The 27,509-nt window shown below is 41.5% G+C and overlaps 1 protein-coding gene across 1 annotated transcript; it reads left to right on the top strand.

Moving 5' to 3' along the window:
- On the top strand, nucleotides 1-24,497 carry DNTT (DNA nucleotidylexotransferase). The gene is made up of 11 exons (XM_039872431.1): nucleotides 1-271; nucleotides 8,199-8,373; nucleotides 9,101-9,226; nucleotides 10,422-10,592; nucleotides 11,645-11,716; nucleotides 12,892-13,015; nucleotides 16,210-16,342; nucleotides 17,067-17,175; nucleotides 18,915-19,160; nucleotides 22,846-22,929; nucleotides 24,411-24,497. The coding sequence occupies exons 1-11, from the start codon at nucleotides 69-71 to the stop codon at nucleotides 24,495-24,497; spliced, it is 1,530 nt and encodes a 509-aa protein (XP_039728365.1). The 5' UTR covers nucleotides 1-68.
- Nucleotides 24,498-27,509: the final 3,012 nt, after the last annotated feature.

Below are 27,509 nucleotides of genomic sequence, written 5' to 3'. Positions count from 1 at the left end.
GCAGACTCTCCCTCACTCCTGGAGATACCACTTGATGGCACAGCCAGAAGCAGCAGCAGCCTCTTTCTATGGATCTACTGCACATGGCCTACTCGGGCCCTCGGAAGAAAAAACCCAGGCAGATGGGTGCCTCCATGGCCTCCTCTCCTCATGATGTCAAGTTCCAAGACTTGGTCCTCTTCATTTTAGAGAAGAAAATGGGAACCACCCGCAGAGCCTTCCTCATGGAGTTGGCCCGAAGGAAAGGATTCAGGGTTGAGAACGAGCTCAGGTAGGATACCACTGATTTCATTTGCATCAATTTTGTGAACAGCTTCTTTGAAACCCAAGGAACCTGTGTTTTCTTCCACATAGGGAAAAGGTGATGTTCCCACTGGGAGAACAGGTTTGAAACCAAAGAACAAATTTGAACCAATCAGTTATGGGAAATAAAATGAATAGGGGCTGAAAAATTATACTGAAACTAGTTGGCTCCAAAAGTCAACAACCTGTCAAAAGTCAACAACAGGTTATGATCATTTTCATAAGACCCACATTCATATGAAAAGGCAATGTCACAGAAATACTTAATTTTTTTTTTCTTTTTACTAAAATGCCCCATTCAGAAATTCCTGAGTCTCTCATGGCCTCTTTCCCATCTGATTTCTTTTTATATGGTCACCTTTGCCTTCTCTCTGCCTCTTTTCTTCTTTCTAACTCCTTATCTCATTCGGAATGCTATTTCATACTTTCCATGAAATCTTAGATTTCATCTAATTCTTAAGTCTGCTTAATTTTACAGACTTACGTCAAGTGTTGGCATTGGCGGGGAATGGGGAGATGATGGAGGCAAAGAGGCCAAAAATCAGAAATTAAAAAAAAAGAAATTCAAAAAACAGAAATTAAAAGCCTTAGCAAATACAGAACTGCTTTTTGTGATAAAGAAGTTTGGCAAGAGCCAGGCAGGAAGGCGAGAGCCAGATGGTCAAGGTACCACTTACACAGAAAGCTCTCTTGAATTGTTCACACTTCCAGCAAGGGCTGACTCGTTTCATTATAGGCGCAGCTACAGATACATACATGGTGGCTGAGGCAGGAACTTGGGGAGATAGTGAGAGGCAAGTTTCTTCTTTTGGCAAGAGAGCCCAAGAGGCAATTCTGTGCCCCAGATGCCTGCTGCCAGGAACCAAACCCAGCTGCTCAAGCAACAGAGGAAACTGGTACGTGGTGAGCAAACTGCTGCTGTGCATGTGATGGTGGCAAAGTTCCCAGGCTAGCAGCTCGGTAGACACAGTAAATACAAATGTGTTCTACGGCACAAAAATAAATCACAGGAAACAGAAGTCCCAGCTCTCAAACAGAATTTCTGTAGATAGACATATAGGCTTTAATTGGAAAGAACAATAGAAATCATTGTAGAGGGAATCTCTAGATAAGAAATCTAGAGACTTTAAATTTGTGGGGCCAGACCCCCCTTCTCCTCTCTAAACTTAGTGTCCAGGTAAATAGTCTAGTCTGCCTGATGTAATCACCAAATGTAATGATGCATTTCAATGTACTCTGATAAATTAAAACAGTTATAAAAGTGTAAAGTGTGATTGGTTTCTTGTCATTTAGCTGGATCCACTGACCTTTATAGCAGAACCCTAAGGAGAGGGTTCTCTCTCCACAGCATGAACTAGGTCAAATGATACAAATGAATAGAACAAAGACAGGAAGGAAACTCATCAGAATGTTATAAGTGGTTAGTTTGGGAAGGAACGGGGTAGTAGGGATGGATTATGACAACTTTTATTCTCTGTGTTTTCCAATTTTTTATAAGCATATATTTTTTAAATGGAAATAAAGAAAGCTGATTTTTGAAAGAAAGGATGTGTCTCAATAGTGAAGTGTAGCTATACCTCTTCTTTCCAGTATATAAGATTCAGAGAAAGAGGAGCTAAGAAAAAAAGTTCTGAAAATAGGCAACAATCTCCATAGTTCCTAGCATGTTCTTTGGCTGCCAGAAGGATTAAATTTGAAGAAAAATCAGATTCTTACTTTACCTGGGCCTGAACACACAGCTTAGAAGTGGCATACCTGAATGCATTGAACTGTTTGGAGCTATTTCATTCTCTAGAATATGTGCACTATATCCTTACATGTGTATTGGGCTTCATTAATATTTATGTTATGTGGCAAAAGACATGTTATTCAACATGCCATCGGAAGCTGGTTCTTAAACTATAAATCGGGGGAGGGGGGCGGGTATTAAGTCATTTGAGACATTTTTGCACATTCAGGAAAAGGATACTAAATTTTATTCCATGACCAACATCCTAAATTTTAGAGCAACTTTATCACCTTTGAGTTATCTAAGACAAGCTAGAGAAGGATTAGAATCTAGTGCTTGTCACCTTCTTATTTCATCCTTGGTTCCAGTACATTGGGCTATTTTAAACTTTATCTGTCATAAACCCTCCTCTTTGAACACATCAGCTAAGCTTACTAACTATGTCTTGACCTAAATCACTGATGTTGAAGAAAAAAGAGCCGTGGCTAGGAAGGGTGGCTCTCCAGGGTTATGTCACCTAGCAGTGTAACACTTGCTGAGTTCTATCATTCAGGCAGTAGAAACCCACCAGATGACACTTTTGTCCTGCCTAGACCTCTGTAATTTGTCTACAAGAGTACCTTTGGAAGGCGTTGTCTTTGATGAAAACAAGGTATACCACTGCGGCATCACCAATAGGGGTTCTGTTAGTACCCATTCTGCACAGTATTTGTCTGGTTCTGGAGATACAAAATGGTAGAAGACATGAGCCCTGCAGGCAAGGACTTTACAAGTGGACAGAGGAGTCAGAAATTGTACCTTTGTTGTCCCCTAGAATTAAAACAGACCATAATGTATTTTCCAAGTATGTACCAAGTATCTTTTTTTTTTTTAATTAGCATTTTCCTACCCAACCCTTTACTTTCCACCTTTTTATATTATGTTAGATTAGTTATATATAACCGGCCTGTCTATACTTTCCATTCATTCTCTATGTAATATTTGAAATGTGGCTTTTGCCTCACTCATTATCCCAAAACTATTGTCCCCAACATCCCAAAGAATCTCATGGTAGTAAAATCCTTGATTTTTTCACTTGAATGTGGTTAAAAACTCTCTCCTTGACCAAACTATAGCATGGCATCTAGCAGCTTAGGCTATGCTCCTAGGATGACCCTCCCCATTAAAATGCCTGCCTGAGAAAGCTCAAGACTGCCAGGAGAATGTACTGTTTGTTCCAGCCAAAACCTGGCAATAGGCAGATGGTCCCTTGAACCCCTCTTAGAGCTGATACTTTAGAAACTTTGCAATTATAAATCCTTTCTCTGCTCCTTTGAGATGTAAGTCTTCCAACCACCTAGAACTTTCTTCTCAGGAACCAGAGAGTTGTCTCTTTGAAAGGCAAATGTCTAAGGAGAGAACTATCGAGAGTGTTTTCTTTGGGAAGGTAAAGGCCTGATTTTAGTGGGCACCTTGCTCTAACTTGCACCACTGCTTCTTGTCATAAAGATTCAAGAAATTTGTTTCTCCTCTGAATAAGCACCAATTAGCAAATCCTGGTGGCCAGCCTCGCTTAATGTCCCTCGGGGCCTTTCCCTTAGCACACACAGCCTTTGAAAGGTCTCCTGCATTCTGCTTCTTTGCAGTTGAGCTCTAATCATGCTGGACCCCCCTATCCTATTGCGATATTTATTGCTAAATAAAATCTATCCTTACTGCTTTAACTGGTGTCAGCTTTGTTTCTCTTTGACAATGTTTTATCACTTCAAATTTGTGGTGTCTGAAATCAAAATATTAAGAGTAGTTGTTTGCAAAAGAAACTGAACACCAGATGAAAAAGAAGTTACCTGCTCTAGAAAATATATTGTTGAACTAGCACACCTTTAGGCCCCTTCCAGGTCCAATGTCCAAACACACCTTCACTGGTTTCTCTTTATGTTTTTTTCTTACTATTTCCCCTGACCTTGAACCCCTCTTCCCTACACCTCTCTATACTCTAAGATCTAAGACCGGTGGAAACCCTCCAAGAGGCAAGGATTCCTCCCCTAGGTCAGGGGTGCGATCCACAGCCTGGGATTGACCCCTAGCGCTACCATTTGACTTTCTCCCTGTCTCATCCAATTACCTTTCCGTGACTCCACAAGGGCAAGGGCGTCATCTTGTAGAACTCAGTCTCAGACCTTTGATAATTTTCTTACACATAGTAGGCTTCAGGAAATATTTTCTCAAAAGAATGATTTATCTGGTGAATACGAAACCAGCCAGAGAAACTTGGGATTACCAAGATTAATTTTTGTAATTTTAATTTTTTTCCACAATGCACCAGTATTACTTTTGTAAATAACAAAATAATAAAGATTTTAATTTTAAAAATTCAAGAGAAGGCAATGTAAACTTTAGTTCTTCGCTGGTTCGAATCGCTTTATGTTTCAAAACTTGTGGAATTTAAATTAATGAAAATGTTCATAATACCATTTAAGGTAGCCAAAAAATCAAAGCAAGACCCTCTCAGTTTTCAGTCTATCAGGGCTGGAGATAGAAACCTGTCTTTACTGATGCTAGTAAGAGTGTGAGATAAAACTGCTTCAATTTTTTTTGTTTCAGGAATTCTGAAAGAGATCTGTTGCTAAGGGAAATCAGGTAGTTTTTGTTTTGTTTTGTTTTTTTAACTATAAACAGCTCAGCTTAACTGTAATTTACTATTTAAAGTTATTATTTACAAAATAAGTCCCACTTCAGATGGGAAGACTCAGGATGACCTCTCCAGAGAAAGAGAACAGATAAAGACAAAGATAAGAGCAGGTGACCATCTGAGAGCACTGTGGAAGTCAGATTCAGGGCCAGTCTGTCTCCAGGCAAAAAAGATGGCTGCCTCTTTCTTCATGGAGAGGTTTTCTAATTAAATCGAGAGGCAAGACCAACCAGGAAAAGGAAGACATGTATCAGAGGGAAAAAATTCAGAACTGAGATTTGTGAGTTAATTCAATAACTTTTTACACATCCAAGTGCCACATTCATAGTTAGAATATCTTTACCACATGTATTGTCAGATACTTAAGGCTTCTTTAATTGTTTGTACACTGAATTGTTAAAAATAATTTAACTTTGTCCTAAAGAATGATATGAAAATCATGAAACCCATAAAAACCATGTCCGATATGCATAATTTAAAAATGCAGATATAAATAAACATACATGCTTTTAAAATGTCCTGTCGTGAACCTCCTAAAATTATCTCATGTACCTTCAGAGATGAGTACCACATTGGGAAACATAGCTGTAATTGAGCGCAATGTCCAGTGTAGGGCAGTTAACGAAAGATTTTTTCTTTACAGCAGTGTTTCTCAAAGTGGAGATTTTGCGCTGTGAGTGGGTTTTAAAATATGGGCGTTTGTATGGAGAGGCAGGGACTATTGCATCTGGGAAAGCTTGTGACTGGTTCAACCAAAAATGACATTGTGTGACTTTTGAGGCTGGGTCAAAGAAGGCTCTGTGCCTTCTGCTATTCCCTGGATCCCAGAGCCTTGGGTAAGCAGTTTGAGTTCCCTCTGTGAGAGGCCATGCAAAGGTGTTCAGGTTGAGAGATGTGGTGAGCCCAGCCTTCCAGCCAACCTTGCCAACGCGCCAGTCACGGGAGCCATCTGGAACATCAATGCCTCCACTGAGAACACACCGAAGAGAAGGATCAGCCGAGCTGTCTGAATTTTTGACCTACAAAATTGCAGATATAATAAAATCATTGCCTTTTTAAAGCCATTACATTTGGAAGTTGTTGGTTACACATCAATAAATAGGACTATGTCAGAATCACCAAGGGAGCTTGTCAAAATGCATATTCCTGGGCCCTTAGGTAAGAGTTACTAAATCCAAATCTTTGATAATAGGGCCCAGGCATCTGAATTTTATTTAGCCCAGCTTTCTGGATGTCTTGGGTAGACACTAGAGTTTAAGAAACATTCTTTTAGAGCCATTGATTAATCAGTTCATTTATTAATTCTACCAATGGTCTATTCATTGACCATTTCTATGAATCTGGGCATGTGCCGGGCATCAGGGGTGACTGTAACCCGGATTATAACCAGGCAGACTACAACACTGTCCCTGGCCTCAGGATGCCAATGATCATGAGGAGCACATTTCAGTTCAGTGCGTTGAAGGAGAAGACACTGCATCTTTTTCTCTGTGGGAAAGCGAGGGACAAATTCCAGTTCGGAACTGCTATACTTGGTTCAAGGCCTCCCAAACCTATTACAAGACATTAAAGAGTCATGGCTAAAAATCTAGGTGCACTTAAGGAATTGAATCCACTGGTGTTCCAGAAACAGCCACTTTAGCAGAGCCTTAGTGTCCTTGAAAGAGGTTGGGGGCAGCTGCCTGAGGCTCTCTGTCACCTTTCATTACAAGAAGAAAGCCCATTTGGGTGGTAATCACACAATAGAATATATAGATGTCAAATTATAATGTACACCTGAAAATTTTATAATTGTATTAACCAATGTTACCCCAATAAACTTAATAAAAAAATTTTTTTAAAAAGAAGAAGAAGAAGAAGAAGAAGAAGAAGAAGAAGAAAGCCCAGGCCTCCCAGGGGCAAAGCAAACACTACCTCAGCTCCAGCCCCAAGTTTGTTTGCCCTTGAAAATGACATTCATTTGTATATTTTCTCCTAAATAGAAAAGTGATGATAGATGGTTCATGACAGAAAACATGGAAAAAAACTGAAACAAACAAAAGCTCGCTCAGGGGTCTAACCACAGTCTCGTTGAACGTTAAGAGATTGCTCCGTCATGCACACCTGGGTTTGAATCCTGGCTTCATGTAAACTCTGCAAGCCTTGGTTGTCTCATCTGAAATTAGATTGCCCACCTCTTAAGACTCTTGTGAGGATTAAGTAAAAATGTACAGTCGGCCCTTCGTATCCGTGGGTTTCACGTTCACAGATTCAGACAACCTCAGATTGAAAATATTTTTAAAATTCCTAAAAGCTGATCCCTAAACAGTATAGTATAACAACTATTTACACAGCATTTACATTATATTAGGTATTACAAGTAATCTAAGGATGATTTAAAGTATATGGGTAGATGTCCATAGGCTATATGCAAATACTACGCCATTTTATATAAGAATTGCATCTTGAGGATTTTGGAATTTGGGGAGAGGGGTCTTGAAACCAATCCCCCGAGGATATTGAGTGTATATGTGTGTGTCCATGTGTGTGAGTATAGTTATTATTTTTTCTAATAATCTGGAGCGTTTCTCTCTAGTCTTTTTCTTTTGTATATGCCTGTATATTATATTGTCTGTTGATTATTTTACAGCACTCCTCCCCCACTTCCCCATTGGGCCCTGTGGCAAATCCTGTCATCCAGATGGTCCCAGCTCTGATCCCCAGCCCCCATCTCTCTCCCAGAGCGAGCCTCAACTCCCAACTGTCAACTGGATATTTTTATTTGGATCTCTTGCCATCCTTTATATGCAACATGCCTAAAAAAACTTCAATTCCACTCTCCCAATCCTTTCCTCCAAAGAGACACAATTTCTTAAATCCCTATTTCTAACAAAAATTCTAGTACTTTACTGTGATCAACATGCTAGAGTAATATTTAACTCTATCCTCCATTTTATCTTTTATAGAAGAACTTATGCCAGAGGTTCATCATTTGTCTACTTTGCCTTCCTTCCCAGTGCTATAGGAACCAGACTGGGTTAAAATCATCTCACTTTTGGTTCATTGTTTCATTCTCCTACGTAGCTCCCCAACCCTCCCATACCCATCACTCTCACCTCCAAATCATTGCATGTAACAGACTAGTCTTTAAAAATAACACAGTAACTCTATCAATGTCTTACAAAAGCCTGACTCCACAGTCTCAGAAAATAGGATCCAACCTTCTCAACCAGGCTTCTAAGATCTTTTAAAATGTGATTGTCCCTACTGGCTCAGCCACAATCTTCCTAATGTTTTCTTAATTTTTCTGGCGTCTGACATGTGACATAAACCACTGTTGTTACAGTAATTAAAATAGAATTCCCCTGCATGGAGGCCTAAATTCTCCGTGCCTATGGTCAGGTCTAGTGTGCATCTTTCTCCATCAGATGGAACACTCTGAACACCTCAAGGAAAGAGGAAAGCTTCTGATTTTGAAAGCCCCTTCAGCTCGTAACTTTGTCTTGCATTCTGCAGTGATTCTGTCACCCACATTGTGGCAGAAAACAACTCTGGTTCAGAAGTCTTGGAGTGGCTTAAGGTACAGAATATAAAAACCAGCTCACAGCTACAACTCCTCGACATCTCCTGGCTGATAGAATGTATGGGAGCAGGAAAACCAGTGGAGATGACAGGAAAACACCAGCTTGTCGTAAGTGTCACAGTTGTGATTTTCATTGTCCTTCACTTGGTGATTAGGAACGTGGGTTATAGGATCAACAGGCCTGGGCTAACCCTTAGATACTCTGCTTACTCCCTGTGTGGCTGTGGGCAAGTCACTTTTCTGAGCTTCAGTTTCTTCCTCTATAATATGAGAAAACAATAGTGCTTACCTCATAAGATGGTTTTGAGGATTAGAATAACATATGTAAAACACTTAACACAAAATCTGACCTAGGCACTTAATAAATGGTAGCTATATTTATGAATAAGTCTATATACTAATATTTCAAAATATTGAAGCCTTGATGTTCTGGAAGCTAAATAATGAGGGTTCCAATTTTTTTTGGTACTATAAACATACATAAAGAAAAAATTAAGAAAGTGAGCTCTTAATTCAAAATTTTTCACCAATAGTGCTAGAATCTTCAGGAAGAAGGTTTAGACGATAACTACATAAGTTCATGGGATAGGAAAGTGATATTTTATTGATGGTCCTTTTCATGTTTTTTGTTTTCCTGATTGCAAAAGTAATACATGTTAATTATAGCAAATTTAAATATTAGAGATTTATATAACATAAAATTCGACTCTTCTATAATTTTATCCTCTTTCCAGAGATAATTGCCATCATACTGCCTTCAATTTTTCTTCATACATACATCTATTATTATTACTATCGATTGTTACTAAAAATAGATGCTTATGCTTTTGTTTAGGTGAGAAGAGACTATTCGGCCAGCTCCAACACGGAGCCCCAGAAGACTCCAACACTTGTCAAAAAGATCTCTCAGTACGCGTGTCAGAGAAGAACCACGTTAAACAACTGTAACCACGTATTCACGGTAATGAGGTTTCACAACTCCCAGAGCAAAGGAAGCACTTGCCGCTTCTTTCCATGGACCTACAAATTAAATTATGAAAATTTCTGAAAATCTAGACGAGTTTTCCCCACACTCACCCACTCACCCAGGCCAGATCTCTCGTTTTTCTTTCTGTCACGAATGGATCTATTTCTGTCATGGAAATGTACAAATACATTTGGATTATATTCTTTAGAGATGATAAATTACTATTTATTGAGAATTGTCATTATTGGGCACAATACTTGTTGAAGGCAAATATTCTGAAAAATCAAATACTGTAGTTAGTCCAGAACATAGTAAGAACAAATTACACAAACATAGCAATTAGGCATAAACAGCCTTTGCTAGGAAATCAAAAGATTGGGAGACAGCAGACCTAGATTCTTGCTTTTCTGATATTAATTAGCTTGGGTAAGTTAATTCCTCTCTCACAGCCTCAGTTCCCTCATCCAGTCAATTAGAAATTAGCTAGATCATCTCTAAAGCCCCATCCAGCCCTGCGGTTTGCCAATTGTGTTTCAAATGATCCTAACGAGCCCATAACTGCTCATCCTTCAGCCTGCAGTCAGGTGAATAAAACATGCAGTAGTATATCAAATACAAAACTTCTCATTTCTAGCCTTCCAGCCCTAGGAAATTGCCGCTACTGGCCACCATGAGCACGATGCCACACAGCTGCAGCTGCTCTTTCTCTGCTAGAAGTGCAAACAAGCCCTACCTTAAATAATTCCAGCCTTGGGTGTGTACCTCTCATTTCGACAAGTCTATGTTAAGCGCTGACCATGTTTTATGTACTAGCTAAGATATGAGGATATTAGTGATCGAGGTAGAATCCTGGCCACATGCTGGTGGGAGGGTCGGCAAGCAAAGAGAGAAGGAGCACACTGAGTAATGACTAGTAGGATACAGTGAGCACAAGACCATGTTTTGGTTAAATCATTCCTGAATATCTAATGGCAATGAACTCAGTTTCCTTACAAAGCACTTTGTGGTCTATCTTTTCAATTCGACTCTCTTCATCCAACAAGGGAGGGGCACAAAGGTACTGAAGACCGGATCCTGACCAGGTGGTGTTCCAATGCTTAAAGGGGAGCAAGAGATGTTTGCAAGTGTCCACTGGCTCAGGGACAAAACATAGACCGTGTTTTACTCCTCATCTGGTTCTATTCTTCAGGATGCCTTTGAGGTACTGGCTGAAAATTGTGAGTTTAGAGAAAATGAAGTCTTCTATTTGGTATTTATGAGAGCAGCTTCTGTACTTAAATCTCTGCCATTCACAATCACCAGTATGAAGGACACAGAAGGAATTCCTTGCCTGGGGGACAAAGCAAAGTATATCATAGAGGTAAGGGTGAAATGTGACTTGTCACATCTCCTAATAGGTAGGTAGTGAGATATGTAGGAAAGGAGAGAGAAAGAGAGAGAGAGAGAGAGAGAGAGACAATAGATTTTCCTGTCAACTATATGGATGTATTCATGGCTTACTTTACTTTCTCTTGATAGATTAGATAGATGATAGATGATAGATGATAGATGATAGATGATAGATAGATAGATAGATAGGTGGATAGACGATAGATGGTTGGATAGACGATAGATGGTTATATAGACAGACAGACGATAGATCGATAGAGAGATAATAGATGGATAGAATCCATACCTCAATATTTTCACAGTTGGAGCTATGTGGGGCCAGCTAAGTGGAAAAAGAACTCTCCTGTATTATTATTAATCTCAGTGAAAATCTCAGGTGACTTAAAAGCTTGACATCGGGGGATGGTCTGACTTCAAACACAGGCTGTGTGAAGGACTTCAGTTTCGTCAGGGGATGTCACCCCCCAAAACGGTAGTGGGTATAACGAGCAGTAGAGCTGATTCTGCTTTTCAGTGTATATGTTTCAGAAAGAGAGCCAGGGGTGGGTGTTTATTTATAAATGGTGTTGAAGGATTCCCCAGCAAGGCAAGTTGGTCATTTAGGAGTATGTTTCAGTGCAGTCAAGTGCAAGGTAAATTATTCAAGAAAAATAATCCTAATTCTATCTAGAGGAGAGTGGGTAGCTCTGAGCTAAACATCATAAGGGTTTGAACTTGAATTGGCTCTTCAATGGGTCCAAAATGAACCCACTCAGATGAAGAGTCTTCTTGTTTCAGGAAGCTCATATCCATTGAAAAAAAGTATCTCAAATATTTAGACACACTTTTGTCAGTGAATATTCTGGTTTGGTGTTCCGCAGATTTGGACCCGAATCATTTTGTACTTTTATTCCTGAGGATATCCTCTATACGATGTGTGTGCATTTTTTTTTTTAATCAAGCTACCAGATCATGAGTTTGGGAGTCTTGGACTGTGATTGTCCAACATCATTAATTTAAAATATTTTTCAATTGTTCATGTAGGAAATTATTGAAGATGGAGAAAGTTCTGAAGTTAAAGCTGTGTTAAATGATGAACGATATCAGTCCTTCAAAGTAAGTGATTTTACATATATTCATCGAAAATGGTTTTTCACTTAATCCTATTGCTTATTCTAGGTGGTTTTATTAGTCAGCTCAAGCTGCCCTATCAAAGTGCCATAGACTGGGTGGCTTAAAAAGCAAATATTTATTTTCTTGCAGTTCCGGAGACTGGGAGTCTGAGATCAGGGTGCCAGCGTGGTTGGGTTCTGGTTAGGGTCCTCTTCCTGGCCTGCAGATGGCCTCCTTCTCAGTGTGCCCTCACATGACAAAGAGGGAGCATAAGCTCTCTAGTGCCTCTTTCTACAAGGGCACTGATCCCATCATTAGGGCCCCACCCTCATGTCGTTATCTAAACCTGCTTACCTCCCAAAGATCCCATCTCTAAACACTGCTATATTGAGGGTTAGGGCTTCAGCATATGGATTTAGGAAGGGAGGGAGGTGCCATTCAGTCTACAGCAGTGGTCTAGGAAGCAGATGTTTAATGCTCGATCTTGTTGCCGTGCTATGGTAAGATACAAATTACCTTACCTTCAGGAGTCTGTCATTCATGGGTACAAATATAATGGGGACACCAGAACCGTGGGACAAAACAAACAGGCTCTTAAAGAGCAAATCTGTGTTGGAAAGCGACTCACTGCATCCTCATCTACTTTGAAGCAGAGTTCGTTACCTCTCAATATTCCCTACCTTAGAGATGCAGGCAGCAGGGACGTCTGCCAGTGCCTTCAGAAGGGATGCATAGGCCTAAAAGGTGGTCATGGGCAGGAGCCCAGCCATGGAGTGCAGACAGACCGAGTTTGAGTCTGGGCTCTGCCACTTTCCAGCTGCGTGATGGTGGAGAATTTAGACAACCTACATGCTCTTCCCTCTTTAAATTGCAAGGATAAATATGCAGAGCATGAGTGTGTGTAAGGAACCCTTGGCAAGGGGAAATACCTAATAGGGATAGCCGTCGTCACGCATTGACAGCACAGGCCATCACACAATCGGATTACACAGAAGCCCTATGCAGATGCCAGAACCTGCTTCTCATGTTTGTTTCATTTATCAGGGAAGGACCCTTCTGAAACAAAAAGGTCTCTAAAAACTTTACACTTTTTTTTAATCTCTGGACCTTGAAAGTATCACTTCATTGCCATAATGATTATTTTAGAAACTAAAAGTGTGCCTTTCCCTTTGTTTCAGCTATTTACTTCTGTATTTGGAGTGGGATTGAAGACATCTGAGAAATGGTTCAGGATGGGTTTCAGAAGCCTGAGTAAAATAAGGTCGGACAAAACCCTGAAATTCACACAAATGCAGAAAGCAGGTAAATTATCTCTCCTAAAAATCTCCCATTGTTCCCATGGGCTGGGCAGGTTGTAGTAGAGCTCTAAGTCAGTTGAATTTCAACTCTACTCTTGGTGAGCTGGGTCGCTTGTGGGGCCTCTTTTCATGCTATGGTTAAAAGCACACACTTTCAGAATCAGACAGACCTGCATCTACATCCTGGCTCCAGTTATGTCAACTTGAGCAAGTTCGTTAAAACTTTTGAGCCTAAGCCACCCCATCTATAAAAGGGAGATGACATTGGTACTGAAATAGGTACCAATGCTTAACGCACAGGCCGAATACACTCTTCGTGGTGGCTGTCGTCATTCTTTTATGTTCTGATGTCAAATCAGGTCGCAATGTTGATCTAATTTTTACTGAACTGTCCCTTCTGAGCATTTGGGTCCCAGTTGGGATAGAGGCATGGATGAGAGAGTTCACATGGAGGTTTGGGGTGTAAAGAATATTTGAACTAACTAGAGTTGTTGCCCAGAACAAGTATGGATCTGCTTTAAAAACTGTAAAACATCAGGACATAGAAGGGAAATGGTAGAAATCTAGACACAGGATTCATCTACCCCGCTGGACTTGTTAACCTGAGAAGTGTTGACATAGACACCTGAAAACCTGGCAGCACGTCCTGGAGGTTGAAGGTGGCTTGGTCACTACCATTTATGGAGGGTCCCAGTTTTAGAAATGAAGAAATGTCAATATAGGATCAAAAAAAAAAATTGTACACATTTTAAATGTCTGCTTTTGATATGCAATAGAAATACAATATAATTGGTATTTGAAAGGGAATACCAAATGTCTGCTTTTGATATGCAATAGAAATACAATATAATTGGTATTTGAAAGAAACCAAAGCCAGTATGGTTTCTGAGTTACAAAGAATGATAAAGTCATCCACATTTTTAATGATATTAAAGTAAGGGAATCTTCTACAAAAGACCACCAGAAACAAACAAACAAACAAACAAACAAAACCTCTCTTCTGTTTAAGTGATAAAATAAAAAACAAGCAACTCTTGTTTTATACAGAATTCTAGGAATGCCTTCCTATCGTACTCACAGCTTAAAACCCCTGGATGTATGTATTCCTTTAGCAGCACTGTAATGAATGGAATTGTCAATGGGAATAGTTTAGAATACCACAGAGCAGTGGTCCCTAACCGTTTTGGCACCAGGATGGTACTTCTATGAGAATCTAATCCTTGATGATCTGAGGTGGCACTGAGGCAGTGATGCTAGACGAAGCTTTGCTCCATTGCTGGCCACTCACCTCCTGCTGTGTAGCCTGGTTTCTAAGAGGGAGGCCACAGAGGCCTGGGTGTTAGAGACCCCTGCCACAGAGGATAAGCTAATTGAACACGGTGAAAGTATGATCCACAGGTCAGATGGAAAACCTGATTCAGTTTTACTTATAATCACACTTGGTTTTAGTTCCCTGAGGCTTGAGGATTCACATGCCACATTGGCCTTGAACAGTCTGAAATATAACAGCACACATATAAATAACATTTCTCAGGTGTAATAAGTTTCTGGTAATAAGTTAACCTCCCCAACCGTACCAAAAAGGAAAGCAAGAAAGCCAATTAAGTCGCTCTCATGGGTGTCAACAAATTATTGCATTCTCTTCATGTCATACCTGATGTGTGTACATATTCTTAAAGAAACGGTTAACCGTGACTTCTGGTATATGTGCATCCCGAATAAGCACAGCAGCCGTATGGTTATCAAGTAAGTTGTGCTGTGAATATCAGTCCTGATGAAAAATTTTGTATCGATAAGAGCCTAATGAAGCATTTCTTTTTATTTTTTCACATGAATATTTTATGTATTTCATTTTATTAAATTAATTTTTTTATTGTGGTAAGAATACTTAACATGAGCTCCATCTTCTTAGCAATTTCTTACCCATTGGTACCATAACTTATTTATTCATTTTCTGTCCATGGACATTTGAATTATTTCGTTTTTGGTTATTATGAAAAAAAAAAGTGCTATGAACATTGTTGTACCTGCTGATATATATGTTCTCATTTTTCTTGTGAGTATCTGAGAGTGAAATAGTGCTGAGTCAGAGGATAATTAGCTACTTATTTAGCTGTAGTAAATACTGTCCAACAGTTTTCCAAAGTGATCGAACCACTTTACATGCCCGGTATCACTGTATGAGATTTTTCCATTGTTCCACATCCTCACCCACACTTCCTATTGTCAATCGTTTCTGTTTTGTTTGTCCTCTGGGTAAGTAGTGTTATCTTACTGTCGTTTCAGTTTGCATTTCTCTAATGACTGTTACAAGTGCTTTAGGGAACAATTCCTCTTCCAAGAGGTTTCTGTTCAAGTCTTTCTCCCTTTTTAAGTAGGTCATTTTGTCTTTTACTTATTGATTTGTAGGAGTTAGTTTATGTTCTGGCTGTAAGTCCTTGAGTAGACAGATGATATTTAAATCTCTTCTCCCAGACTGTAGATTGCTCCTCACTTGCTCAATAATGTCCTTTGATTAGCCCAAGTTCTTATATTTAATGAAATCCAAATTATCAATCTCTTCATTATAGCTAGGGGTTTTCCCACTCTGTTTTAGAGCTATTTACTTACACTTGAGATCATTAAGATATTTTCCTGTTTTCCTTCAGAAGTCTGATTCTTTTTAACCTTTGCATTTAGGCCTATGATCCACATAACATTAACAGATTTTAAGTGTGCAGAGAGTATTGTTAACCATATGTACAATGATGTACAGCAGAGCTCTAGAATGCAAATCTACCCTCTTCTTATTCTTGACTAATTTTTTAATTCATCTATTACCTTCCAATCCTGAATCTTCCCATCTCAGATCATTTTGCATTGTCTTCTTTAAGTAAAAAGGCACAACTTATTGATCAAGAGGGCTGGTACTTCAATAAGAACTTGGATTTGAACAGCTTGGTTTCTACAGGGATATGAAATATTGTCTCTTTCTTAATCAGGGCGTTATAAGCCTCTCAGTCAGAAAGTAAAGAGCATTGTTATCATGAAAATTTCACAACCAAGAGAATAGAAACAACTGGTCTCTGTGGAACGGTTTGGTTTTGATACTCATGGCCACATTAGCTCTTACTTGGGGCAGAATCCCCTCCCACTGAGAGCTGGTCCATTCACACAAGACGTGTCGCTCTTTCCACTGACGTGTCCAATGCCTCTCAGGATTCCTCTATTATGATGACCTTGTCAGCTGTGTGACCAGGGCAGAAGCAGAAGCGGTCAGCGTGCTGGTTAAAGAAGCTGTCTCGGCATTTCTGCCTGATGCCTCCGTCACTGTGACAGGAGGATTCCGGAGGTAAACAACAAGGGCTACCTTCACCTCTTCTCCTCTGACATCTACAGTGAATCCCCACGTTCAGGACTGAAAGTACTGAACATGGCACAAAAGGCCTTTGGTGGTCTGGCGCCAGCCTCTCCCTGCACCCTCATCTCTGACACTTCATGTTTCGCTCCAGCAATCCCCAGTGGCTTGTCATTCTTTGCACACACAGAGCTATTTCTTGCCTCTGTGACTTTGCTCAGAGGACACTTCTGTTTGAACTGGCTTTCCTCAAATCATCATCTGGCTGACTTCTCCTCATCCTTTAAGACTCAATTCAGATGCTACCTCCTCCAGGAAGCCTTCCTCGATTCTTTCTTCCTCATGCATGCTTTCCCCACTAATTATATTATGTGAATATATTTTTGGTTTGCTTGTTGTCCTGCTTTTCTATGAGTGTGTGTGTGTGTGTGTGTGTGTGGAGGGTGCATGTGTGAGTGTATAGAAGAAATAATATTTTGTGTCATTTTTTACTCACATGATTATATACATACTATGTATGATTTCTTATTGTTTCTGTGTCATGAATTTATTTTGCAAGAAGTACAGTTGTGCAACCAAGGATATTTTGTTCAAAAAAATGTCATGAGCATTTTGTGTTGTAAACCTTAAGGGTAGGGCATAGAAACAAAGGTGACTTTTAAAATTGAAAGCTCAAAATCTAATTTATTTCCATGTTATACTGTTTTTTTTTAATCAGAGGTAAGAAGATTGGGCATGATGTAGATTTTTTAATTAGCAGCCCAGGATCAACAGAGGAAGATGAACAACAACTTTTACCTAAAGTGATAAACTTATGGGAAAGGAAGGTAAGAGGAAAGATCAAAAGTGGATGTTTGGACACTCAAGCATTATATTAATATCATTGAATTTTGTACACTATTCACTTCATAACTGTATAATGGCCACCTAATTGATGCTCAATTATTTTCAATAGCTAACACAATGCCACATGATATACAGTGAGATGTACCCACTTTGGGTCCTAGAGTCCATGTTATGAATATGTACCTTGTTTATACACACTTTTCTATTACTAAATGGGCTGAGATGGTTTTGTCTCTGCATTGGACATGCAGAAGCATTCAACCCCTAAACAGAAGGAAGAGAAGGCACTGTGAAGACCTGGGAGGTATGAGCAGGGGGCAGGGCAAGGGTCAAGGTCAGGCAGGATGGCTAAGACTGGGATAAAATCAGTCTGAGATGTATCTCTGGCTCCTCAAACTCTATGCTGGTGGTCAATGGCCACCTTGACTTTGTGCTGAGATGGAAAGAAGGAAACTAATGAGTGTAAGCTGGGCTCAGCAAAGGTCATGGCTCAGGGGCCCCCGCCCACTGAGGACATCAGACTTTCCACAGGCCACCTATTGCCCACTGGAGGAAGCAAAGGATGGCCCTGTGGCCAGAGCCACCTGCAGAGCCCTGACTCCTGCCAGACTCTAGTGGGAGCTCTACTTCCCAAAGAGACTAGGGGACCCTTCCCATGACCTGGAGAGGGCTGGGGCTAGCGTTTTTTTAGCACAGCTTTATCCTTCCTGAGTGATGTAGCTTCTGCTGGGAGTGGACCAAACTCCCTGATGCACCAGAGAGAGAGGCCCTCAGAAAACATGAAAATAAGAGTTAGAGACACGCAACCCCAGAGTCAAGAGTGCCAGAAGTGAAGACCCAACTTTGGAACTGAATCCACATTCACCTGTGAGGCCATCCCAAGCCCTCTCTGTCTCTCGCAGGAGAGGGGGACCCAAGAGTGAATGTAATAGGCCGAGTCAGGAAAAGGCAGGACAAAGAAGCATTAGCCTTACTGCTTTGCTCAAGCAGGAAAGATGAAAAATTCTCATGGATAGACAGCACAACTGTGGACCCTGCTAGCTGAGGCCTGGGTGGACACAGGGCTGCCTGGCTCCCCACTCTGGGGCTCCTGCAAGACCTTGGTTTGGCCTTGATTTGTAGGCACCACCCTTCTCATACTCTGAGACTGTCCCAGTCCAAGATGGGGATGGGGCAGGGACATGGTGACAGGGAGCCTTGTTCTCATCGGTCTTTCCTCAGCTTTTAAGCAGTCTTACTGATGGTTCCCCAGCAAAGAAATGGTCAGGCACTGGTGGAGGCTGACATTAAGCACGTGGGTTTTATATTTGGGATTTTCAAAACAACGCTGCTGCTTATTGGCCATCTGACCTGGGATGCTTTACTTAATTTTTCCAAGCTTCTCTTTCCTTACCTTAAAACAGGGATAACAAATCTCTCTTTATTTCATTAATGGAGAGGATTAACTGATAGAATTGGATAAAGCACTTGGTGCAGTGCCTAATCAATGCCTAATAAATGGTGGCTTTATCATAATCTCTCCTCATGCATAATTAGTTCTTAAACTCTGCCAGAGAGCCAGGCTGTGTGCCAGGTGAGGGAACTTGACAAACAGGAAAAAACAGCCATGTTTTGCTCAAATCTGTAAAACGTTTGTTAGGAGCTTTCATTGGAGCCCAGTGTAAAATTGCAGACCCTGTCAAGCAAGGACTCTTTCTGACATCTTTCTATTTGTTTTCAGGGATTGATTTTATACTATGATCTTGCGGAGTCGACATTTGAAAAGTTAAAATTGCCTAGCAGGAAGGTGGATGCTTTAGATCATTTCCAGAAATGCTTTCTGATTTTAAAATTGTACCATCAGAGGGTAGAAAGTGACAATTCCAGCCAGCAGGAAGGAAAGACCTGGAAGGCCATCCGCGTGGACCTGGTCGTGTGCCCCTATGAGTGCCATGCCTTCGCTCTGCTGGGCTGGACCGGCTCCCGGGTAAGTGCTACCTGGATCAGTGGGGTCAGTGGCCTAGAGGAGTGACAGTGGCAGTAGGGACAGGCGACAGGGGAGGGGGCAATGCCCAGAAACCTCTAAATCGGGCATTCCGCCTGCACATGGTCAAGTGAGACAGATTAATTTAGAAGAGTTATTCTCAAAGTGTGGTTCCCTAACGAGCAGTTTTTTTGACAGACATAAATCTCTGGGATCACAGCCTGTTGAGAAAGGGAAGAGTTCCAAAACAAAATCAGAGGTTATCCAAGGTCATGCCAGTGGCGGAAATGGTTGCCCTTTGTCTGTTTTGTTTTTAACACAAGGCACGTTTCCAGCACATTTCAGTTTCTTCTCTGGTGTCTCAGAAATTACCGCTCTTGTTTCTGCGGGCACTGACACGACACTAAGCATGCTAGGTGACTTTAAACAAATTATTTAACCTCTTCAAGCCCCAGTTGCTCCACCTCTCTTGACGCCCACATCTTAATGCTGTCATCGGGGTTCAGTGAGATGCCACGCATATTTCAATGTGGTAAGGGCTCAGCGAATGGTAGCTACTTGCATTATTATATTTACGCCCCCGCTTATGCAACCACTGAAGGGGATGTGTTTTGTCCCCACGTGGATGCATGTTGGTGGGTGATCGGGATTAGGTCTAGTCTAAAATTTTATAGGTGAGAACTTCAATTTCACCTTTTTACTCAAAGATGTCTGTGCCTGGGAAATGTTCTCAAGACAATTCAAGTCATCTGAGAATCTCGCTTCAGCTTGGGGTCATTAATTTACCAAGCTGTCTGATCAACTAAGCTGACGAAGCTTCCTTAGGATGTTGTAGCCTAACGAGTTCCCAAGCAGGACACATGCACAGGGGCACATGAAATGTTCTAGAGCCATCTAGGTATGGTGCAATCTCTGGACTTGGTATTCATAAGTTAAAAACCAAAAGAAACTTCTGTTTTCCTCTGAATCATGTTTCTTCCAAACAGATCTGCTTAATTTGTCAGTATGACTTCATTTGCCAAGATTCCTTCAAGAGTATTGTCTGTGTTTGTGTCAGATGTTGGGAGAAGGCATGGAAACACATAGATGACTGTGGCCAGGTACCTTGGCTCAGCCAGACTCTTTACTAGCCCAGATGGCATCCCTTCACCAACTTTAAAAAGCATCTCTTCCTTATGATACCTTTCTGCCACTTTCCAGAAAATTGTCATAATAAACATGCACTTGTACAAAGACTACAAATGTGATTGGCACCTTCTAGAGTTTCACAGTGCACAACTTGTGCAACTGTATGCAGCAACCCTGGGCCAGCCTCTGAAGTTTGTTGTGACCGATGATATAGCCAGACTGTAGTACCATCACCCCTGCTGGATGTTCAGCTTCCTTCATCTGAAACATAAAGCAACAGCTTTGCCCTGCCTATCTCATGGTGTTGCTGTGAGAAGCTAGAAATTTTAAAGCAGAAGGCAGAACTGACCAGGGTAAAGAAACTGAGCTTTGGGATTCAGGAGTCTGAGTCCTAACTCTATCACTGGCTGTGTGGCTTCTGGTAAATTACTTAGACTCTCTGGGCCTTCTTTCCTCATCTGAAAAACGGGGCTAATAACAGCACCAACTTTGCAGGATTATAATGAGGATTAAATGAGATGGTGCTTTCATCTAAACACAATTTTGAGTCTAATTATGTACTTTAAACTGTTCTTTAAGAAGTGACATGATGCTCTCTTAGAAGCTGTTAAGTACCAGCCACAATAGAGCATGTCAGGAAATTAATATTAAGCGAGAACTCAGTCCAGTGCCTGGCATGGGGTAAGCTCCCCATAGATGTTAACTAGAATATCGTTGCCCGAATTATTGCCATGGCTTTTCTACTGGTCTCCCTACTTCGGCCCTGCCCTCTACAGCCAAGTGATCCTGTTGCAACATAAGTGAGATCAGATTACTTCCCTGTTCAAAACCTTGCAAGGGGCGCCTAATTTAACTGAGAGGAAACACCGCAGGTCTTGCAGCGGTTCACGAGGCCCTGCTTCATCCTCCCACCCCCTTATTTCTCCCAACTTCTCTGCTACTGCTCTCTCCCTAAAGGGGCTGGGCTCACCCCACCCTAAGGCCTCTGTTCTAGCAGTTTCCTCTGCCTGGAGTGGTCTTCCCCCAGAATCCACTTGGATAACTCCTTTACCTCCTTCAAGCCCTTGCTCAAATCCCACCTTCTCAATGAGGCCTGCCCTGTACACAGCGCTTACTTTTTAAACATATCATATAATTCATTTATTCTGTTACTGTGTCTTGTCTATGTCCCCTGCTCAAATCCCAGCCCCACCAGGGTAGACATCATTGCTTTGTTCAAGCACCCAGAACACACCCAGCATATAGTAGATGCTCAATAAATATTTGTTGAGTAAATAATATGTCTCCAAATGAAAGACCTCATTATAATCCCTAACAATCTATTAGGAAATGCTCCTGAGTTTTTAGCAGAGGAATTCAGGAAAATCTCTCTCACCACACAGAACTGGAGAGCCAATGGCGGCCGCTCACTGTTCCCATTATCCCCTCCTCTTCAGACTCCCCAACACACAGTGAGAGCAGCCACTATTCTAAGTGCTGGGGGGACAGAAGGAGAGTGACCCAGGGCTGGGGAGGAGGCCCTGTGCTTAGCAGCACCCGCTACTTTCGCAGACCAGCAGCTACAGTACCCAGAGTCTGCTTCACCTCAGTTCTCCCACAGACCTGGCTTCCCCTCTGCTGCATTGTAAAGGACTTCTGGTTGGGAAATCTGCCTTCTCACACAGCCAGGTGATGGTCTAGAAGGGCAGTTCCCACCCTCAGCTGGCTTTCCTGTTAGTGGGAAATGGCTCCTTGCCACTGGAGGGAGCAATTACCCCACGCTTTCTCCCCACTCCCACGTGGAAAAGGACGGTATTTCTAGATCTATGCTTCTCTCAGGAAAACCAACCTCAGTGACAACTTTGTTCACCATCCTCCTTTTCCAAGGTCTTCCTGTTCTCTAGCTTAGGCTTCAGGTGTTGCTCTCTGCAGCCTCAGATTCTACTCCTGGTCATAGGACATGCTAATCCAGGACAGGTGGCTCAGAACATCAGTTCTATAGAATCTCAGATGAGAGGATGGTAGAGCCAGGGGTGACCTCATGCACTTACTTCGCCCTCCTGTTTGACCAACCAAGATTCAGAGTCTGGTGACTTGTCGAGAGATGCACAGCCAGATAGGGACGAAATCCAGGCTGGAATCTGGGTCTCCTGACTCCTCATCCTCATTTACAATAGTGATATTCCAAACTATTACTTACCCAGCATTTACTCTGGACTGGATGTTATTCTGGACACAATCCTCACAGTATTCACTTACTCATTCAACAAATATTTGCCATATACCTTCTATGTGCCAGGCGTATTTGAAGAGGAATATAATTACGAACAAAACAAAATCAAATTTCTGCTTTCTGAGCTTACATTCTAGTGTGTGCACATGAGTATGGAGCTCTGTCATCTCAGAGCTTTGCCCTGGGGAGAAAATCCCTTTGAGAATGTTTAGTGGAGTTTAACCCCATTTAGTGGAATGTTTAACATTGAGATAGATATTTCTTTATAGGGGTTTAGATATCTCTAAACACGTAACACTGAAGATATCCTGGACCTGATAGTAACTTATTTTAGTTATCTCTCTCCAGCAGTTTGAGAGAGACCTCCGACGCTATGCCACACACGAGCGGAAGATGATACTGGATAACCACGCTTTATATGACAAGACCAAGGTAGAGCTATCTCCCTGACATGGGCCATTTTGATCCTCATCCCCAAAGCTGGCTCTCTGAGCACTTTCCCTGAACTGATTTTAATGTCCAGGTTTAGCTTCCTTTGCCCTGAGTGTCCTGTTGCCACAGATCACAGCTGAGGGCCACTGGAAAGATCCTGACAGGAGCACAGCCCCTACCTGGCCCAGAATGCACCCCAGGGGCATTGGGCTCAAAGATGATGAGCGCATAGGGCCCCCAGAACCAGTCCAGCAGTGAACATTGAATTTGGTATACCCTTGGTGTTTGCAATGAGTAACTCCAAAGAAAAAGATCCGTCTCTCTCAAATCACAAATGCTACCCAAGCACCTCTCAAATGCAGTGGACAGTAGCATTTTAGTGAACACTAGGTCATTAATGAGAATCTATTGCACAAAGGAGAGCAACAGAGCTGCCCTGAGATGTAGCTGAGTGGTCACTCACCAGCCATGTGACTCATTTGGTGTGCTAGACTTGCAGTCATGATTCGATTCATGTGTCAGCAAAATGATAAATTACTCTGTGAATTATGAAAAGTTAAATATTCAACTGTTAAATCCACAAGTACCAAGGTCTACTGTTCTGACACTAAACTAAGCTCTGGGGGGAAAGGTGACATAAAACAAAAGTAATAGTCTTTGCCATCCAGGAGCTTGTAGTCGAAAGAAGAGGGTTCCCAAAGAAGAATCAAGGCATGGCTGTCGGCATAAAGGGCTGTGGATGCTGGCAGGAATGCCTCAGATGTCGAGCATGTCAGTGGAGGCAGATTCTCATAATCCCATTTAGGAATATTTAAGGACTGACAGAGAGTAAATAGTTCAACGTAGGCAGGTGTCTCCTGTGTGCGCAACACTGTGCTATAGACAAGAAGGGATGAAAGAGAAGTGGTGCTGGCTCTTAAAGATCCTAGGGCGGGAGCCTGGTGGGGGTGAGGGCAGGTGTGGAAGGCCAGGAGGAGAACCCAGCACGTGCAAGTGTCCTATAATTGCCACTCCTCATTTCCTCCAGCAGCAGTACTTAATACCGCTGCATATCAGAATGACCCAGAGCTTTTAAATAAATTGATGCCAAGAACTCTGAGATTTTGACTGCATTAGACTGCAGTATAGCTCAAGAGTCCATGTTTTTTTTTTAAAAAAAAAAAAAACTTCTTCAGGTGGTTTTAATGAACAACTGTGGTGAAGATCTACAGACCCACAGGAAAAATACCAAGTGCCTTTCACTACATACGTAAAGCTATCACTATTTTACTTTGATTTATTAAGTGCCATATTTTGGGATGGGAAAATATAAAAATTACGGAAGTCAGTTAAGATGACTTTTTCTACTCAGAAGCAAGGAATTGTGTTTTGGCAATAATTCATTCTGACAAGACAGTTTTAGAGGTAAAAATTTCACTATGTCAGCGCTGAAATGCTTAGCAAAAATATCTGAATACACATATTTCTTCTTATGCTTTCAGAGGGTATTTCTCAAAGCAGAAAGTGAAGAAGAAATTTTTGCGCATCTGGGATTGGATTACATTGACCCATGGGAAAGAAATGCCTAGAAAAACTTATCGACGTTTTTTGCTGTTTTTGTTTGTTTGTTTGTTTCTGGGTTAAATAAATTATGCTTCATGTTATAGTGAAAGAGGCCTTAGGGGATTCTTTAAGTCTTACTGAAATGCAGATTGCTCCGAGAAATAATAGTTTGGGAAACATGATAAGGCACCACCTAGTAATATTGTGCTCAAAAATGCCATTTCTACAACTGTCGCTTAGAATTCATAATGCATCTTGCCATAGAAATCATGTCGTAATTGGTGGCTCTTTTCCAGAGACACTCATCAAAGCCCATTTTGCCCACAGTGTAGCTGAAATGCTGTATATTTCCATTAAAAAATAGAAGGACACAAGATGGTGCAGTCTTCTTTTTGTTACTCAACTATTATAAAATGCTCTTAAACAAAAATGTAACAAAATAAAAAAAAATAAAGAGTTTAAGATTTTTCTCGAGGGGCGAAACAGGTTTCATTAGAAGATCGGAGCTCCCGAGGCAGGAATCGCGGAACCGAGAGGTCAGGTCTTGATGTCCGAAATCCAGACCTCTCCTTCATCATATCAGCCTCTCTCCAAGAGAGGACTGGAAAACAAGGGAAGAAAACTGAACAAAATGGTAATGCCAGAGATAAATTGCTGGTCAACACAAACGTAGGAGGGCTGCCACCTAGAGGATAAGATGGGCAATACAGGCTTAGAAACAGGAGAGAGCCTTGTGGGTGAGAAGGCCAGGAAGACTTCGCAGAGAAAGAGGGATCCTAGCAATTGAAAGAATGGGAGAATTTGGATCCACACTGTTGTTTGCACTGGGCTGGATTTTTATCAGTTCGGGTAGTGACAAGTTAGTGGAACTCAGCCTTCCCCAGTGCCTCCTGCTTTGGGAGCAGGGCACCCTCTGGTGGCAAACAGAAGAACCTTTGGCAGCACGTACAACAAGATCATGGCAGATGAAGTAAGAAGCCCAAGAATATCGAGCAGGGCCTTGGAGACCTTATAGTCCATCCCCCTCGTTTTACAGATGAGGAACCAAGGTCAAAAAAGAGATACTGGTCTGCCCAACATCGCATAGTTAATGCCAGAGCTTTTGCTAATTCAACGCAGGATATGCACCCAGGCTGGCATCCCCTAATTACTGGATGTGTGACCTTGGATAAGTTACCTAACCTCTCCAAGCCTCAATTTCCTCTTTTGTGAAATCAAGATGACAATGGGTTTTCTCTTCGCATCTGCTGGAGGATTAAGTGAGGCAATGCTGTAAAGTGCTCGATTTGAGATCCTCTGGATTGGGAAGGATCAAGGAACAAGTTAATAATTACCTTGGGAGAAGAGACATCAAAGAACACTGTCAGTACTGTACTTGTTGAGTACCACCAGTAAGTACCAAGGCCCTGAAGCCAGAACAAGAAGTGGTGAAGATTAGCTCCAGTGTCCTGGCTCTTGGACTCCCAAACCCAAGGCTGCCTGGGCCTAGCCAGCACTGGCTACACCAGCTGAAACTCTCTAGGCACCAGGCTGAGGGTAACAAGAGGCAAAGTCCTGGTCTGGTGGAAGCCAAGGGCTACTTTAGGGTGAACTCTGGGTACTTACTGACCCTTACTTCCTAGGGACAGATGGGGGCCATAGTGGAGGTCACTATGTTTTGACTGTACTTTTTATCAATCAATTCATGTTACTGTAAGTATTTCAAACTCTTCCTTCTAACATGTATATCAAAAGACTCCATAATAGTACAGAAACCCTCCCCAATTATTGATTAAACTCATTATTCTTAGCTCTTCATTTCCTGCAAACAAATCGTTCTTCAAAACAATTTACTTCACAATTTCCAGGACCAATAAAATCACCTTTGTAGAGCCTCGGTTTTCTCATCTGTAAAATGGGCATAGTAATACTTACATCCAGGCGAGCCTATTTTATGTCTTTGAGCCTAGAAGGAAAACACCTCAATGAAAGCTTTCCTGATAGTATTTCCTTGGTCATATAGGAGACTCCATGTTCATTTGGGTGGAGAGACATTTCCAGAAAACTCATTTGCCTTTAGCTTTTTCATTGCATCCCCAATATTGTCATAGGACATAGGAGATCATCTGACATATGTGGAAAACCATGCACGTTTGTTAAATTAACTTAGGCATCAATCAATAAATCTCACCAGAATGGTGGGAGTACAAAGATTGTATGAATAGGCAATGCTTCCAAAGTCAGTCATTCATTGATGATTGTTGTCTTTACTTAGCATTACAATTTTAAAGTGATAAATGCCAGAAGAAAAACTACGCAAAACTGTTGCTTATTGTCAAAACACCAGAGAAATAAGTATCTCTCTCCACCTGCAAAGCCAAGAGCTAAGGAAGACCTCGCAGCATCCAGAAAGCTGTGCTGACGGGAGTGGCGAGCAGAGAGGCGCAAGGCGGTACTTTGCAGGATTTGAAAAAATAAAAGTAGAATGTTTGAATCGGTTAGATATAACCTTAGAAAGAAGCCAGTCCAAACATCAGGTGATACATGAAGAAATGAGACCATAACACATTGTGCAACTGGGCCCAAGAGCATCTCTAAGCTAGCACCAGCCCTGGGATGGGGAACCGTAGCTTCTGACTCCTGGTCTCAGGGTTTTCCTCACAATACTACTGGCTGCTGAACAGCTCCATTGCAAGCCCAGCAGAGACAGTGCCAGCACCAGGGATATCCCGGGGATAACCTTGATTCCAACCCCAGGGCCAATGTCATGTACTTTAATATAGGCAAAGAAAAACCACGGACGCGTTGTAGGTTCATAAGAACAACCATTTTACTTTTCACTTTATTCCAAAATAAGTTCTTGTGTATTGCAGCAACAAAAATGACAGAAATACTGAACCTTGCTAATTTAGTAGAAACAATTTGAAATAAATATTCTAAGTGATAGATTATAAGTAGAATTAAAATAAATGGTTCAAAATACAAATCACACCTCACTTTATAGACTCCAAGTCTTATTCACACGCATATTTCAGTCCTGCCTCACAACCTCCCTGGGG

The sequence above is a fragment of the Pteropus medius genome, unplaced genomic scaffold, assembly GCF_902729225.1.
Source record: "Pteropus medius unplaced genomic scaffold, Ma_sr-lr_union100, whole genome shotgun sequence".
Lineage (NCBI taxonomy): Eukaryota > Metazoa > Chordata > Mammalia > Chiroptera > Pteropodidae > Pteropus > Pteropus medius.
This window is presented reverse-complemented; position numbering and strand designations above follow the sequence as displayed.